General features: G+C 43.8%; 1 protein-coding gene across 1 annotated transcript in view; it reads right to left on the reverse strand.

Moving 5' to 3' along the window:
* cp (ceruloplasmin) overlaps nucleotides 1–15,513 on the reverse strand; it is a 28,021-nt gene that overhangs the window by 2,380 nt on the left and 10,128 nt on the right. The window contains exons 10-17 of the mRNA XM_029708162.1: nucleotides 15,254–15,298; nucleotides 12,565–12,779; nucleotides 12,253–12,403; nucleotides 11,638–11,850; nucleotides 10,521–10,728; nucleotides 9,837–9,976; nucleotides 9,315–9,443; nucleotides 8,847–8,953 (exon numbers count right to left, since the gene is read on the reverse strand). Coding sequence (XP_029564022.1) covers nucleotides 8,847–8,953; nucleotides 9,315–9,443; nucleotides 9,837–9,976; nucleotides 10,521–10,728; nucleotides 11,638–11,850; nucleotides 12,253–12,403; nucleotides 12,565–12,779; nucleotides 15,254–15,298 — 1,208 coding nt within the window. The remainder of the gene's footprint in view (nucleotides 1–8,846; nucleotides 8,954–9,314; nucleotides 9,444–9,836; nucleotides 9,977–10,520; nucleotides 10,729–11,637; nucleotides 11,851–12,252; nucleotides 12,404–12,564; nucleotides 12,780–15,253; nucleotides 15,299–15,513) is intronic.

Below are 15,513 nucleotides of genomic sequence, written 5' to 3' on the forward strand. Positions count from 1 at the left end.
CTGGAGATCTACTGTCCTGTAGGGTTTCAGTCCAACCCTCTTCCTGGAGATCTACTGTCCTGTGGGTTTTCAGTCCAACCCTCTTCCTGGAGATCTACTGTCCTGTGGGTTTTCAGTCCAACCCTCTTCCTGGAGATCTACTGTCCTGTAGGTTTTCAGTCCAACCCTAATTAAGCGAATCTGATTCAGCTAGTTAAGGTCATGTTGAGCAGCTAATAAGTAGAATCAGGTGTGTTAAATTAGGGTTGGACTGAAAACCCACAGGATGGTAGATCTCCAGGAAGAGGGTTGGACTGAAAACCCACAGGATGGTAGATCTCCAGGAAGAGGGTTGGACTGAAAACCCACAGGACGGTAGATCTCCAGGAAGAGGGTTGGACTGAAAACCCACAGGACGGTAGATCTCCAGGAAGAGGGTTGGGCAGCCCTGGTCTAGGAGCAACAATGGCTCAGCCGCGACGTGGTAGGCCACACAAGCTCACCGAACGGGACTGCCGAGGGCTGATGCGTGTTGCACGTAAAAATATTCTGTCCTCGGTTGCAACACTTATTACCAAACTTCAAACTGCCTCTGGAAGCAACATCAGCACAAGAAGTGTTCGTCGGGAGGTTCATGAAATTTCCATGGCTGAGCAGCTGCACACAAGCCTAAGATCACCGTACGCAATGCCAAGCATTGGCTGGAGGGGTGTAAATCCCGCCGCCTCTGGAGCAGTGGAAGCGCGTTGATGAATCATATTTCACCATCTGGCAGTCCAAGGGAAGAATCTGAGTTTGGCGGATGCCAGGAGAACGCTACCTGCCCCAATGCATAGTGCCAACTGTAAAGTTTGGTGGAGGAGGAATAATGTTCTGGGGCTGTTTGTCATGGTTTGGACTAGGCCCCTTAGTTCCAGTGAAGGGAAATCTTAATGCTACACCATACAATGACATTCTAGACGATTCTGTGCTTTCCTATTTCAGTGTAACAATGCCCCTGTGCACAAAGCGAGGTCCATACAGAAATGGTTTGTTGAGATCGGTGTGGAAGAACTTGACTGGCCTGCAGAAAGCCCTGACCTCAACCCCATGAAACACCTTTTGGATGAATTGGAACGCCGACTGTGAGCCAGGCCTAATTGCCCAACATCAGTACCCAACCTCAATCATGCTCTTGTGGCTGAATGGAAACAAGTCCCCACAGCAGTGTTCCAACATCTAGTGGAAAACCTTCCCAGAAGAGTGGAGGCTGTTATAGCAGCAAAGGGGGACCAACTCCTTATTAATGCCCATGATTTTGGAATGAGATGTTGGACAAGCAGGTGTCCACATACTTTTGGTCATGTAGTGTACAGTTGAAGTCGGAAGTTTACATACACCACAGTCAAATACAGTTTTTCACAATTTCTGACATTTAATCCTAGTAAAAATTCCCTGTCTTTGGTCAGTTAGGATCACCACTTTATTTTAAGAATGTGAAATGTCAGAATAATAGTTGAGAAAATTATTTATTTCAGCTTTTATTTCTTTCATCACATTCCCAGTGGGTCAGAAGTTTGCATACACTCAATTATTTGGTGGCATTGCCTTTAAATTGTTTAACTTGGGTCAAACGTTTTGGGTAGCCTTCCACAAGCTTCCCACAATGAGTTGGGTGAATTTTGCCCATTCCTCCTGACAGAGCTGGTGTAACTGAGTCAGGTTTGTAGGCCTCCTTGCTCGCACACACTTTTCTATAGGATTGAGGTCGGGGCTTTGTGATGGCCACTCCAATACCTTGACTTTGTTGTCCTTAAGCCATTTTGCCACAACTTTGGAAGTATGCTTGGGGTCATTGTCCATTTGGAAGACCCATTTGCGACCAAGCTTCAACTTCCTGACTGATGTCTTCAGATGTTGCTTCAATATATACACATAATTTTCCTGCCTCATTATGCCATCTATTTTGTGAAGTGCACCAGTCTCTCCTGCGGTAAAGCACCCCCACAACATGATGCTGCCACCCCCGTGCTCCACGGTTGGGATGGTGTTCTTCGGCTTGCAAGCCTCCCCCTTTTTCCTCCAAACATAACGATGCTCATTATGGCCAAACAGTTCCATTTTTGTTTCATCAGACCAGAGGACATTTCTCCAAAAAGTACGATCTTTGTCCCCATGTGCAGTTACAAATCGTAGTCTGGCTTTTTATGGCGGTTTTGGAGCAGTGGCTTCTTCCTTGCTGAGCGGCCTTTCAGGTTATGTCGATATAGGACTCGTTTTACTGTGGATATAGATACTTTTGTACCTGTTTCCTTCAGCATCTTCACAAGGTCCTTTGCTGTTGTACTGGGATTGATTTGCACTTTTCGCACCAAAGTACGTTCATCTCTAGGAGACAGAACGCGTCTCCTTCCTGAGCGGTATGACGGCTGCGTGGTCCCATGGTGTTTATACTTGCGTACTATTGTTTGTACAGATGAGAGTGATACCTTCAGGCGTTTGGAAATTGCTCCCAAGGATGAACCAGACTTGTGGAGGTCGACAATTTCTTTTCTGAGGTTTTGGCGGATTTCTTTTGATTTTCCGATGATGTCAAGCAAAGAGGCACTGAGTTTGAAGGTAGGCCTTGAAATACATCCACAGGTACACCTCCAATAGACTATTTGACATCATTTGAGTCAATCAGAATTCTGGAATTTTCCAAGCTGTTTAAAGTCAACTTAGTATATGTAAACTTCTGACCAACTGGAATTGTGATACAGTGAAATAATCTGTCTGTAAACAATTGTTGGAAAAATTACTTGTGTCATGCACAAAGTAGATGTCCTAACCCACTTGCCAAAACTATAGTTTGTTAACAAGAAATTTGTGGAGTGGTTGAAAAACAAGTTTTAATGACTGCAAACTAAGTGTATGTAAACTTCCGACTTCAACTGTATATGTAATGTGGGACAAACACAGGATTGGGCCTCGTTTTCTAGTTGCGATGTCAAATCAAATGTATTTGTCACATGCTTCGCAAACAACAGGTGTAGACTAACATGGAACCCAAACCGGCTGCGCGCGCCATCGTGCATAAATGTATTTTGTCCCCCCACACCAAACGCCATCACGACACGCAGGTTATAATATCAAAACAAACTCTGAACCATATATATTAACTTGGAGACAGGTCAAAAAGCATTAAACATTTCTGCCAATTTAGCTAGCTTGCACTTGCTAGCTAATTTGTCCTATTTAGCTAGCTTGCTGTTGCTAGCTAATTTGTCCTGGGATATAAACATTGAGTTGTTATTTTACCTGAAATGCACAAGGTCCTCTACTACGCCAATTAATCCACATATAAAACGGTCAACCAAATCGTTTCTAGTCATCTCTCCTCCTTCCAGGCTTTTTTTTTCTCTTGACTTTATATTGAGATTGGCAACTTTCATAAATTAGGTGCATTACCGGCACTGACCTCGTTCGTCTTTCAGTCACCCACGTGGTATAACCAATGAGGAGATGGCAGGTGGGCACCTGCTTCTATAAACCAATGAGGAGATGGGAGAGGCAGGACTTGCAGCGTGATCTGCGTCAGAAATAGAACTGACTTCTATTTGGACACTCGTTAGCACACGTGAGCAGTGTGGGTGCAATAATTGAATAATATAGATTTCTAAATTTATTTAGCGGTGTAGTCAGCCTGTGACAGTGACATGTTTACTTACGGATGTACAATGTCATTTAAGCATTAACGATTATCAGATGCATCGTTATTTACGAGCCAACCTTTTGTTTCCCAAACAAGCACGTAGCGATAACGTTAGTTAAGTGCATCGTTAGACCATGTCTTGATACCGATATGATCGAAAGAAAAACATCGCTGCTCACGGATCAGCTTCCTCCATTCAAATTTTACCTTAACATTAGCATTATTCCACAATATTGACGACGGAATAGCACCTGGAGAGATATTATCGCTTATGACTGTAAGTAGGCTATTGAGGGTTAGGTACTGTACATCATTGCGCACATCATGAAACACATTGAGGCAAAAAAAATAGACAGTAGCCTAGTAACAAAATATAACTCAATTGATTGAACTTTACCGTTATTTAAATATGATTGAAATAGACTATATAGGCCCATGAGGCCTATCCTATGAATATTTTTATGCTGTCATCTCGGTTTTTATTTGAAGCATACTTTTATCATTCACTTGTTTGTAAGAATTGCAAATACTTTGACAACTTTGAATTTGAGGTCAACTTGGTTCTGAAGTTGGCAGTCACCGTCAGACCATGGACATTAAAATCAGTAGATGTGATAGCGCTGACATCATCCATGTATTCCGTAAGATTTTTATAATTAACCAAAAAATAGACCAGAGCCTATCGTTTCCAATTGGAGCAAATTAACCATAGCGTGCAGAACAAGCAAGGAGGTATGGCAGAGCCCGAGCTAGTGAGACCCTATTGGTGCGTTATAGCAAGTATTTGCATATTTATGAAGTGCGTTTGTGAAATAACTCAATTCGCCTTTGCCCTCCTTCTAAAAAACGATAAAGTCTACAAAACTTTGTCCACTCTGTTCGTAACAGATTGTAGTTTTGGGAACAGAAAGCTGCATTGAGATCAAATGTTTAATCGATGAGAACATTTTGCCGAATGTCGGCCAAAATCCATCTTGCTCCTTCTTCTCCCTCTGCCAGCACTGGCCTTCCTCTCATCACCAAATTTGGTGGTGAGTGGAAACGCCAACTGGATGCTTCAGATTCATACATCCGGTGAAACATCTGGCTCATTGTTCTAACTCTGGTATTTCTATGGAAAACGTCCGATGGTGCGTGAAGCCTGAAGTATTTGAATTTGAAGCTCGCCATATTGCTGAATAGGCTGAATCACTGAGGTATAATAAGCAGGAGCGTGTATTCGTGGATGCCAATGGAACTAATTAAACACATTTTTGTGTTTCATAATTTTCCTTCAATTTGCAAGAAGCTGAATATTTCTCATCACGTGTAGCCCATCTATTTTATGCTGGCTGGTCAAAAAGAGTATGACATTGTTGCCGCCCGTAGCATTGAATGTAAGGCAAGTCAGAGAGCATTTGGCCTCCCTTGATTAAAAAAAAAGAAGGTATTAAATAATGGCCAATCAGCGTTGAGCTAAACTGAGTGAGCTCCACTGTGAATGGTCCTGGCGCACCAAAAAAAAAATGTCAAGAGAAGTCAGTTTGGATTTGGCTTCACATCAAAAGCAAAACGTCATTGACAGAAAATAACCCGACTTGTTGCATTTAGTTGTGTCGTTGTCTTCCGGTGGCTAGCTAGCTAGCTAAAATTGGCCCGTTCCTAAATTAGCCTGGGATGGAGATAGGGATTTGAACTTGTGGTTTTACTTAATTCTCCGTACTGGTCAATGATTATAACGGTGATTCTGATCCAACCATAAATTAATACATTGTTCCCCTGGCCTGAGAGGATGGAAGTTCAATATGAGGCTAGATATAGTAGGTTAATGTTAACTAGCTGACTCATCGTTGCCCATGAAAGGAAGTTAGGCTAGCGAGCAAGCTTTTTAGCCAGGTTGCCCAGGACAACAAAAACTAAAAGTGTGTACTGTATGACAGTCATAGACCATTTCATCAACATGAAAGAGAGGATGGCGTTGGCATTTCTCTACAAGTAGGGTGAGTAAATGTATTTTCTACGCACGCACACACACACACACCAGTGGAGGCTGCTGAGGGGAGAACGGCTCATAATAATGGCTGGAACAGAGCCAATGGAATGGCATCAAACACATAGAAACCATGTATTTGATACCATTCCACTGATTCCGCTCCAGCCTTTACCACGAGCCCGTCCTCCCCAATTAAGGTGCCACCAACCTCCTGTGATACACACACACACACACACAGACAGAGAGAGAGAAATCAGAACTACTGAAAACGACATCATATTTAGCTTACGTTGATTGGACTAAATAGTTTTTGGTATCTTTTAGTTGTCACTGTGTTAGCCTACTCATAGGTGAATTGATCATGTTGAAATAGTGGAGGCAGCTCCTGTTTTCTTTGAGACTTGCGGTAACTCTCTGTGGTTCTAAATCAATAGTTTTAGAAAAGGTGGGAAACATTAACTTGTTTGACCATGCTGTAGGTCATGTAACTGTTTGTTACATGCAATATGCTTTGTGGACTTCACCGGACAGAGGTTAAGGTCCAGATTTGTGATGAAACAAAGGTGTGGTTGAATTTATTCTGAACTAACAGGTTATAGAGCAAACGCAATTATCACAACACATACAACACATACCTTGACTTTTTACACATTTTGTTACGTTACAGCCTTATTCTTAAATGGATTAAATAGTTTTTTCTCTTATCAATCTACACACAATACCTTTTTAATTACAAAGCAAAAACTGTTTTTTAGTACTTTTACAAATATATTAAACAAAAAAAATGAAATGTCACATTTACATAAGTATTCAGACCCTTTACTCAGTACTTTGTTGAAGATCCTTTAGCAGCGATTAGCAGCAATTACAGCCTCAAGTGTTCTTGGGTATGACACTGCAAGCTTGGAACACCTGTATTTGGGGAGTTTCTCCCATTCCTTCTCTGCATATCCTGTCAAACTCTGTCAGGTTGGATGGGGAGCATCGCTGCACAGCTATTTTCAGGTCTCTACAGAGATGTTAGATTGGGGTCCGTGCTCTGGCTGGGCCACTCAAGGTCATTCAGAGACATGTCCCGAAGCCACTCCTGCATTCTCTGGGCTGTGTGCTAAGGGTCGTCCTGTTGGAAGGTGAACCTTCACCCCAGTCGGAGGTCCTGAATACTCTGGAGCAGGTTTTCATCAAGGATCTCTCTGTACTTTGCTCCGTTAATCTTTCCCTCGATCGTGACTAGTCTCCCAGTCCCTGCTGCTGAAAAACATCCCCACAGCATGATGCTGCCACCACCATGCTTCACCGTAGGGATGGTGCCAGGTTTCCTCCAAACGTGAAGCTTGGTATTCAAGCCAAAGAGTTCAATCTTGTTTTCATCAGAACAGAGAATCTTGTTTCTCATGGTCTGAGAGTCTTTAGGTGCCTTTTGGCAAACTCCAAGCAGGCTGTCATGTGCCTTTTACTGAGGAGTGGCTTCTGGCCACTCCTCAAACTTCTTCCATTTAAGAATAATGGAGGCCACTGTGTTCTTGGGGACCTTCAAAGCACCAGAAATGTTTTGGTACCCTTCCCCAGATCTATGCCTTCACACAAACCTGTCTCGGAGCTCTACAGACAATTCCTTCAACTTCGTGGCTTGGTTTGTGCTCTGACATGCACTGTCAACTGTGGGACCTTATAAAGACAGGTGTGTGCCTTTCCAAATCATGTCCAATCAATTGAATTTACCACAGGTGGACTCCAAGTTGTAGAAACATCTCAAGGTTGATCAATGGAAACAGGATGTACCTGAGATCAATTTTGAGTCTCATAGAAAAGGGTCTGAATACTTATTTAAATAAGGTTTTTCTGTTTTTATTTTTAATACATTTACAAACATATCTAAAAACCTGTTTTCGCTTTGTCATTATGGGGTATTGTGTGTAGATTGATGAGGATAAACATTAATTTAAACAATTTTAGAATAAGGCTCCTGAGTAGCGCAGCAGTGTAAGGCACTTCATCTCAGTGCAAGAGGCGTTACTACAGTCCCTGGTTCAAATCCAGGCTGTATCACATCCGGCCGAGATTGGGAGTCCCATAGGGCAGCGCACAATTGGCCCAGCGCCGTCCGGGTTTGGCCGGGGTAGTCCGCCATTGTAAATAAGAATTTGTTCTTAACTGACTTGCATAGTTAAATAAAGGTTAAATAAAAAATAAGGCTGTAACGTAACAAAATGTGGAAAAAGGGAAGGGGTCTGAATATTTTCCAAAGGCACCGTATGTTGTAATATGGCTTTTTGTTTTGGCTTCCCCAGTGATTTTACCCATGAACCACTACTGATAATAAGAACTGGAGACTGGATCCAAGATGTCCGACCGTTGTTTTCAAAGTAATCTATTCACTTTCACATACACGATTCTCTATCCGGGTTGCATGCGATTTATGCGACCAACATCACATGCGCGCTAGCACTCAGTATGTGCAGCGCTAGCAGCTACGTCGTCATGTCATCCAAAAACATGACATTTGATGAATATAAAATGTTTATATCTTCGGCTGTAAATGATTTGAAAAAAGATCGGCCTCAGCGACAATTATTTGGATGTTGTGTGCATAAAGGTGATGACTAAATTGTCTTATTAGGAAATTTCAAGTCTGACTTCTCTGTGGCCGTCTATTGAAATTGTCTTTCTGGGCCGGGCGTCAGTTAAACTGCAATACCAGGTCAAAACTGTAGGAGCAGTCAAACCCGTGTTTTTAGACCGGAACCTTGGCCCCTTGGGCTGAATGGCACCAAAAAATAGTTAAGGATCATAGTGAAAGTGGCCGTGACTAGAACGTTTTTTGTTTGGCAGTTCTGCTAATCGTAATTTACATAGGCTTTCCAGGGCTTTTGGCAAGGCTAGGTTGCTATGCAGTAGCCAACCAGCAGAGCTCGTGACTTCACGCTCCCAGACCGGACACTGGGGGCCGAGTCAGACATCTTGATTCTATGTTTAGCGGAGATCTTCTGTGACTAAAGTGACTCGGGAGTGGTAAAAAAAAAAAAAACTTTAGCTTCTGTACGTGTGGTCTGGATCACTCGTAGATGTTTTTATGTGTGTAAGTCTGGGAAACACCTTGGCTACTAAGGATAGATAGTAAGAAGGTTCTAACGATGATCTCAACGCTACTAAAGGCTCTGGGGAAACCCGACCCTGATCTTGAGATTGAGCTTGTGGCTCAGTTTGTGGTATCTCATTTACCTTGATGACGTTGACTGTGGAGTAATAAGCTCCCACACTGCATGTCTCCTGTTTGTCTGTAGGCCCAGCTGTCTTGGGGACATACCATGTGTATGTCTGTGTTTCACCTGTATGGGACAACTCTGCTTTAGAAAACTAACTCTCACTCACTACAAAGTTATTATTCTGTAGAACAGGGTCATGAAATATATATGAGTAACCATAGTAATAAAAGATAAGTGACACAAATAGGTTTTTGTAGCGATTAAAAGGACTTTCTGCTATTGAAACTACTACATATCACTATCACAAATCCAATGTCTATATCACTAGCTGGTCAAATCCAACGTCTAAAACACTAGCTGGTCAAATCCAATGTCTAAATCACTAGCTGGTCAAATCCAATGTCTATATCACTAGCTGGTCAAATCCAATGTCTAAAACACTAGCTTGTCAAATCCAATGGATTATGGGTGTTGTTTATTTTACCTGGCTTAGTTTCTTTGACTTGTGGAACGTCTGTCTTCACCCCATGTGCATGAATAGAGTAAGGTCTTGTGGCCATGTTCTTGAAGACTATATTGACTTTGTCACCAATGTCTGCATGGATCATAGGGCCTGGGGAAAGAAACAAGTGGGGTCATCAATCAGGATTCATAACAGGTCAGTTTAATAATGAAAATAATGTCAAGTCATCGCTTGGTCCCTGGGAAGTAAAGTATGACAATTAAATTCCATATGTTATGTACGTACTAAGCCTACTGTACCGCCAAACCCTTTATACTACAACTTACCCAGAACCAAACTCTTTATACTAAAACTTACCCAGTATCAAACCCTTTATACTATAACTTACCCAGAACCAAAACCTTTTTACTACAACTTACCCAGAACCCAACCCGTTATACTACAACTTACCCAGAACCCAACCCGTTATACTACAACTTACCCAGAACCCAACCCTTTATACTACCACTTACCCAGAATCAAACCCTTTATACTAAAACTTACCCAGGATCCCCAGGTGTTGCATGTCTGCTGATCTCTCCTTCTGTTTGGTGAATTTATTGTTGGTGAACTGCCTGTACACAACTTTCTTGTAGATGGAGCCGATGAACTTACCCTGTTTATCAATGAAATCATTTCCTGGACTGGAGACAAAGAAAACATACTGATGTATTGTAGATCCATGTCTCAAACATGGAACAGGAATGTTTCTAGGGTTATGGTTATGGCTGGGGTTAAGGTTGAGCTGGGGTTAGGGTTGAGCTGGGGTTAGGGTTGAGCTGGGGTTAGGGTTGAGCTGGGGTGTAGACATGAAGCTAGGGTTATGGCTGGGGTTAGGGTTGAGCTGGGGTTAGGGTTGAGCTGGGGTGTAGACATGAAGCTAGGGTTATGGCTGGGGTTAGGGTTGAGCTGGGGTGTAGACATGAAGGTAGGGTTATGGCTGGGGTTAGGGTTGAGCTGGGGTTAGGGTTATGGCTGGGGTTAGGGTTGAGCTGGGGCTGTGGACATGAAGCTATAGTTAGGGTTAGGGTTGCAAAATTCCTGGAACTTTCAATAAATTCCCTTGTTTTCCAGAAATCCTGGTTGGAGGTTTCTAGAATCAGGAGAGAATATAAGACATGAAGCTAGGGTTATGGCTGGGGTTAGGGTTGAGCTGGCGTTGTGGACTTGAAGCTACGGTTAGATTACCTATGTATGAGGCCATTGTACATCTCCTGCTCCCAGGTCCGGTTGGGGGAGTAGTCCCAGTCTATCTCAATGGCAGCAATGTAGTAGGTCTTAGAGTGGAGCATGATCTCTGACTGCCTGTTGAACATACTACACTTCTGCACAGTGTAGTTGGCCCTCATACCTCCCTGGTAATGGTCTGTCGTCTTGCACACCACCTCAAACTGACCTGGAGGGGGGAAACAAATCCATTGTCTGTCATTATAATTCGTTTTAATTGATTTTCAATTAGAACAGAAGTAAACATTTACGATTCTGTCTTTCCGTCTGCCCCTCCATCCATCCATCTGCCCATCCATCCATCAATCCATCCGTCTGCCCCTCCATCCATCCATCCATCTGTCTGCCCCTCCATCCATCCATCCATCTGCCCATCCATCCATCCATCTGCCCATCCATCCATCAATCCATCCGTCTGCCCCTCCATCCATCCATCCATCCATCCATCCATCCATCCATCCATCCATCCATCCATCTGCCCATCCATCCATCCATCCATCTGCCCATCCATCCATCAATCCATCCGTCTGCCCATCCATCCATCCATCCATCCATCCATCCATCCATCTGCCCATCCATCCATCCATCTCTCCATTAGTCCATCCATCCATCCATCTATCCATCCATCTCTCCATTAGTCCATCCATCCATCTATCCATCCATCTATCCATCCATCTCTCCATCCATCCATCTGCCCATCCATCCATCCATCCATCTCTCCATTAGTCCATCCATCCATCCATCTCTCCATTAGTCCATCCATCCATCTATCCATCCATCTCTCCATTAGTCCATCATCCATCCATCCATCCATCCATCCATCCATCCATCCATCCATCCATCCATCCATCCATCTCTCCATTAGTCCATCCATCCATCCATCCATCTATCCATCCACCTATCTCTCCATTAGTCCATTCATCTATCCATCCATCTCTCCATTAGTCCATCCACCCCTCCACCCATCCGTCCATTCATCCATCCATCCACCCGCCCACCCACCCACCCACCCACCCACTCATCCAACCATCCTTCCATTCATTCCTCCATGCATCCCTCCATCCACAATGTGTCCTACCCATGCTGTCTGGCTCCATCATGACAGTGTGGGAGATGTGAGGGAACACGTTCATGACGTCTCTGCGTGTCTCTCTGTAGATGAACCTGTTCCCTTCAAAGTATAGGCCGTGGATATCAGCCTCAGAGCCCAGGCCAGACAGGTGCCAAGACACCTTGTCCCCCTTACACATGGTCAGCCCTGGAAGGTTCCCATACATGTAGCCATTGATTGCTGTGGGAACAAGACATGGAAAAGTTAGTGCCCTACAGAAGACCAGTGAGAGGTTGAAACGTGTTAGGTTGTTGGTAACTGCTGTGTTTTGGTGTTTACTTTTTTTTTATCCATAGGGAAATCCCATTACAATATAGGCTTTTTGAAAGTAACTGAGAAGGAATGAGTTTAATTGCAACTTTGCCAAAGAAGAATTTACATGTTTTGTAGCTGAATTAGCATCACAGTTTAACAAGTTTCCATGATAGATCAGTGCTCTAAGGCTGTATTTACACAAGCAGCCCAATTCTGATCTATTTCCACTAATTTGGTCTTTTGACCAATCAGATCAGCTATTTTACAAATAGTTGGGTAAAAGACCAGAACTGGGCTGCGTGTGTAAACACAGCCTAAAAGACTCACAGTGCATTTTGTTAGATTCCTGGAAGTCCTCATCCTCTTTGTTGACAGTTTTAGGAGCCTTGGTAAACTGGTTAATGTTGTCATCCAGGAACCAGCTCAGATTCTCATCAAACACTGTAGCCAGCATGTGGAACTCCTTGTTCACGTTTTTCTGAAATGGGAAATAAACGTGAAAATAATTGATGTGAGTGCTCTGTCTGTATTTGACCTATGTAATGCCGAGTCAGCTGATGAACACATTCCAGATTCAATATTTCAACACACTGACAATAAAGGTATTCAACCAATTCCAATTCAATTCCATTTCTTTACCTGTTTCCCTTTTTTGAGGGTCTTTTTTTTGCAGACCAGGAGGGGTCCAACAAGGCCGGAGCTGGTGTCTTTGACAGGGTCCACGGCTGAGTAGTAGAAGTATGTAATGCAGTCTGCATCGTCCGCCACCGGCCCACCATCCTTAGGGACCACCCACTCATAGGTGTGCGTGGTGCCTGGTTTAACCAGCGCTGCCGGGGGAGGGGTTACAGTTCCTGGAGGGTAGGGGTGAAGGTCAAAAAGATAAAAATTCCATGGCTTGGTGATTAGTTCAATAAATGGTCTGTGTTACGGAAAAAACATGCTATCCCGGAAAACATGCCCACATTGGCACTGTCTCCTGACCCCTCCTGTCTCAGCCTCCAGTATTTATGCTGCAGTAGTTTATGTGTCGGGGGGGCTAGGTTCAGTCTGTTATATCTGGAGTATTTCTCCTGTCTTATCCGGTGTCCTGTGTGAATTGAAGTATGCTCTCTCTAATTCTCTCTTTCTATCTCTCTCTCAGAGGACCTGAGCCATAGGACCATGCCTCAGGACTACCTGGCATGATGACTCCTTGTTTGTCACCAGTCCACCTGGTCGTGCTGCTGCTCCAGTTTCAACTGTTTTGCCTGCGGCTATGGAACCCTGACCTGTTCACCGGACATGCTACCTGTCCCAGACCTGCTGTTTTCAACTCTCTATAGGCAGCAGAAGCGGTAGAGATACTCTCAAAGATCGGCTAAGAAAAGCCAACTGACATTTACTCCTGAGGTGCTGACTTGTTGCACCCTCAACAACTACTGTGATTATTATTATTTGACCCTGCTGGTCATCTATGAACATTTGAAGATCTTGTCCATGTTCTGTTATAATCTCCACCCGGCACAGCCAGAAGAGGACTGGCCACCCCTCATAGCCTGGTTCCTCTCTAGGTTTCTTCCTAGGTTTTGGCCTTTCTAGGGAGTTTTTCCTAAGCCACCGTGCTTCTACACCTGCATTGCTTGCTGTTTGGGGTTTTAGGCTGGGTTTCTGTACAGCCCTTTGATATATCAGCTATAGAAGGGCTATATAAATACATTTGATTTGATATTGATGTGCTGGGCTTGGTGTGGGCTAGCCTGTGCTGGGCAGTTGTAGGTTAGCCGTGTTGGGCTTGGTGTAGGCTGGCCCGTGTTGAGGTGGTGTGGGCTTGTCTGTGTGAAAGGTTGGTGTAGGCGATCCCGTGTTGGGCTGATGTGGGATTGGTGTAAGCTAGCCTGTGTTGGGCTTGTTGTGGGCTAGCCCAATGTTGGGCTGGTGTGGGCTAGCCCGTGCCCACCAAATAGCCACATGGGGCCAATTGGGTCATGTTTGCTGGGTATCTTTCTCTGATTCTGCTCTTATCTGTGTCACTGAGGCTCTCTGCACTGCCAAAGCTGACTCTCTATCCTCTGCTCTTCTCTGTGTCATGGAGGCTCTCTGCACTGCCAAAGCTGACTCTCTCTCCTCTGTTCTCATCCTCCTAGATATATCTGCTGCCTTCAACACTGTGAACCATCAGATCCTCCTCTCCACCCTCTCAGGGCTGGGCGTCTCAGGCTCTATCAGATCCTCCTCTCCACCCTTTCAGGGCTGGGCGTCTCAGGCTCTGCACATTCTTGGATTGCATCCTACTTGGCAGATCTCTCCTAGCAGATGATGTGGAGAGGATCTGTGTCTGCACCACGTACTCTCACGTGTGGTATTCCCCAGGGCTCGGTTCTAGGCCCTCTCCTATTCTCTCTATACACCAAGTAACTCGGACCCATCATATCTTCACATGGTGAGGAATACCTTTCGTGAACTAATGCTTTACTTTTTAGTTTTCTTCTTACTTGCTCTGACTTTGCTGATCTCTACTTTATTGATGAAGAATGTCCTTACTATGACTGTGATATGTGGTTGTCCAACCTAGCTACTGTATCTTAAGATGAATGCACTAACTGTACGTCACTCTGGATAAGAGTGTCTGCTAAATGACTAACATGTAAATGTAAAATAGGCCTACAGTCATAATAGGTTCTGTGCTTATTCTGGAGTGATGTAAAAGTTGTGTGTACACTGCCACCAGGGCTCAGTAACTAACCAGCCACTACCTTAGCTAATGTCCTAGGTTCCACTGTCAGACCACTGAATATAGACTTTTAGACTTTACACTGTGGATGTCTATCATCACTACCTAGCAAGAGCAAATTAAGTGACATTGTTTAGTTTTATTTGGACTGTGTTTGGTAAGAGAAAGACCCTGGTGACCAAACATAAAACATCCCTGGCCAGCTGGCCGGGTCCCCACCTCCTCCTCAGTGTGGCTAAACACCTGCAGGAACTGGATACCAGGGTTTGGGGTCAATTCTATTTCAATTCCAGTCAATTCAGAAAGTAAGGGCTCGATTCAATCCGTAGTGCTGAAGATCCGTGCTGTAGCATAATTTCCATTTAAAGGTCATTTTCGATTGAGCTGACATATGCAGCGTTTACAATGAATGCAGTCTCCGCGAACGATGGCACACTGCCTTTAAATTTCTATCACGCTGTAGTGCTGATCATTAGTGCTACGGATTGAATCGGACCCATTGAAAAGCATGAAATAAAATTGGAATTCCAATTGACTGGCATTGAAATGGAATTGACCCCAACCTTGCTGGGTACTGTAGTTATATAAGAAATAGGCATAAATGAGCATACTTACGCGTCTCCTTCTTGATTTCTCTGAGTTTTTTGGCAGTGTAGGATTCTGTGAAAGCATTAGGAGCGTTAATTGATGGTATGAGACATCGGAAAGGAAACTTTTTACTACAAAAATAATGTTAACGGTGTTGTCTTGAAAATGAAAAGGAGAGACGCACATCTAGGAGCTCAGATGCAATCATTTAATCACCTAATATCCAATGTTTCAACAGACAAGCTGTCCTCATCAGGGTGTTGACTTAACATGTAGTAAATAATCAT

Source organism: Salmo trutta, chromosome 22 (assembly GCF_901001165.1).
Source record: "Salmo trutta chromosome 22, fSalTru1.1, whole genome shotgun sequence".
Classification (NCBI taxonomy): domain Eukaryota; kingdom Metazoa; phylum Chordata; class Actinopteri; order Salmoniformes; family Salmonidae; genus Salmo; species Salmo trutta.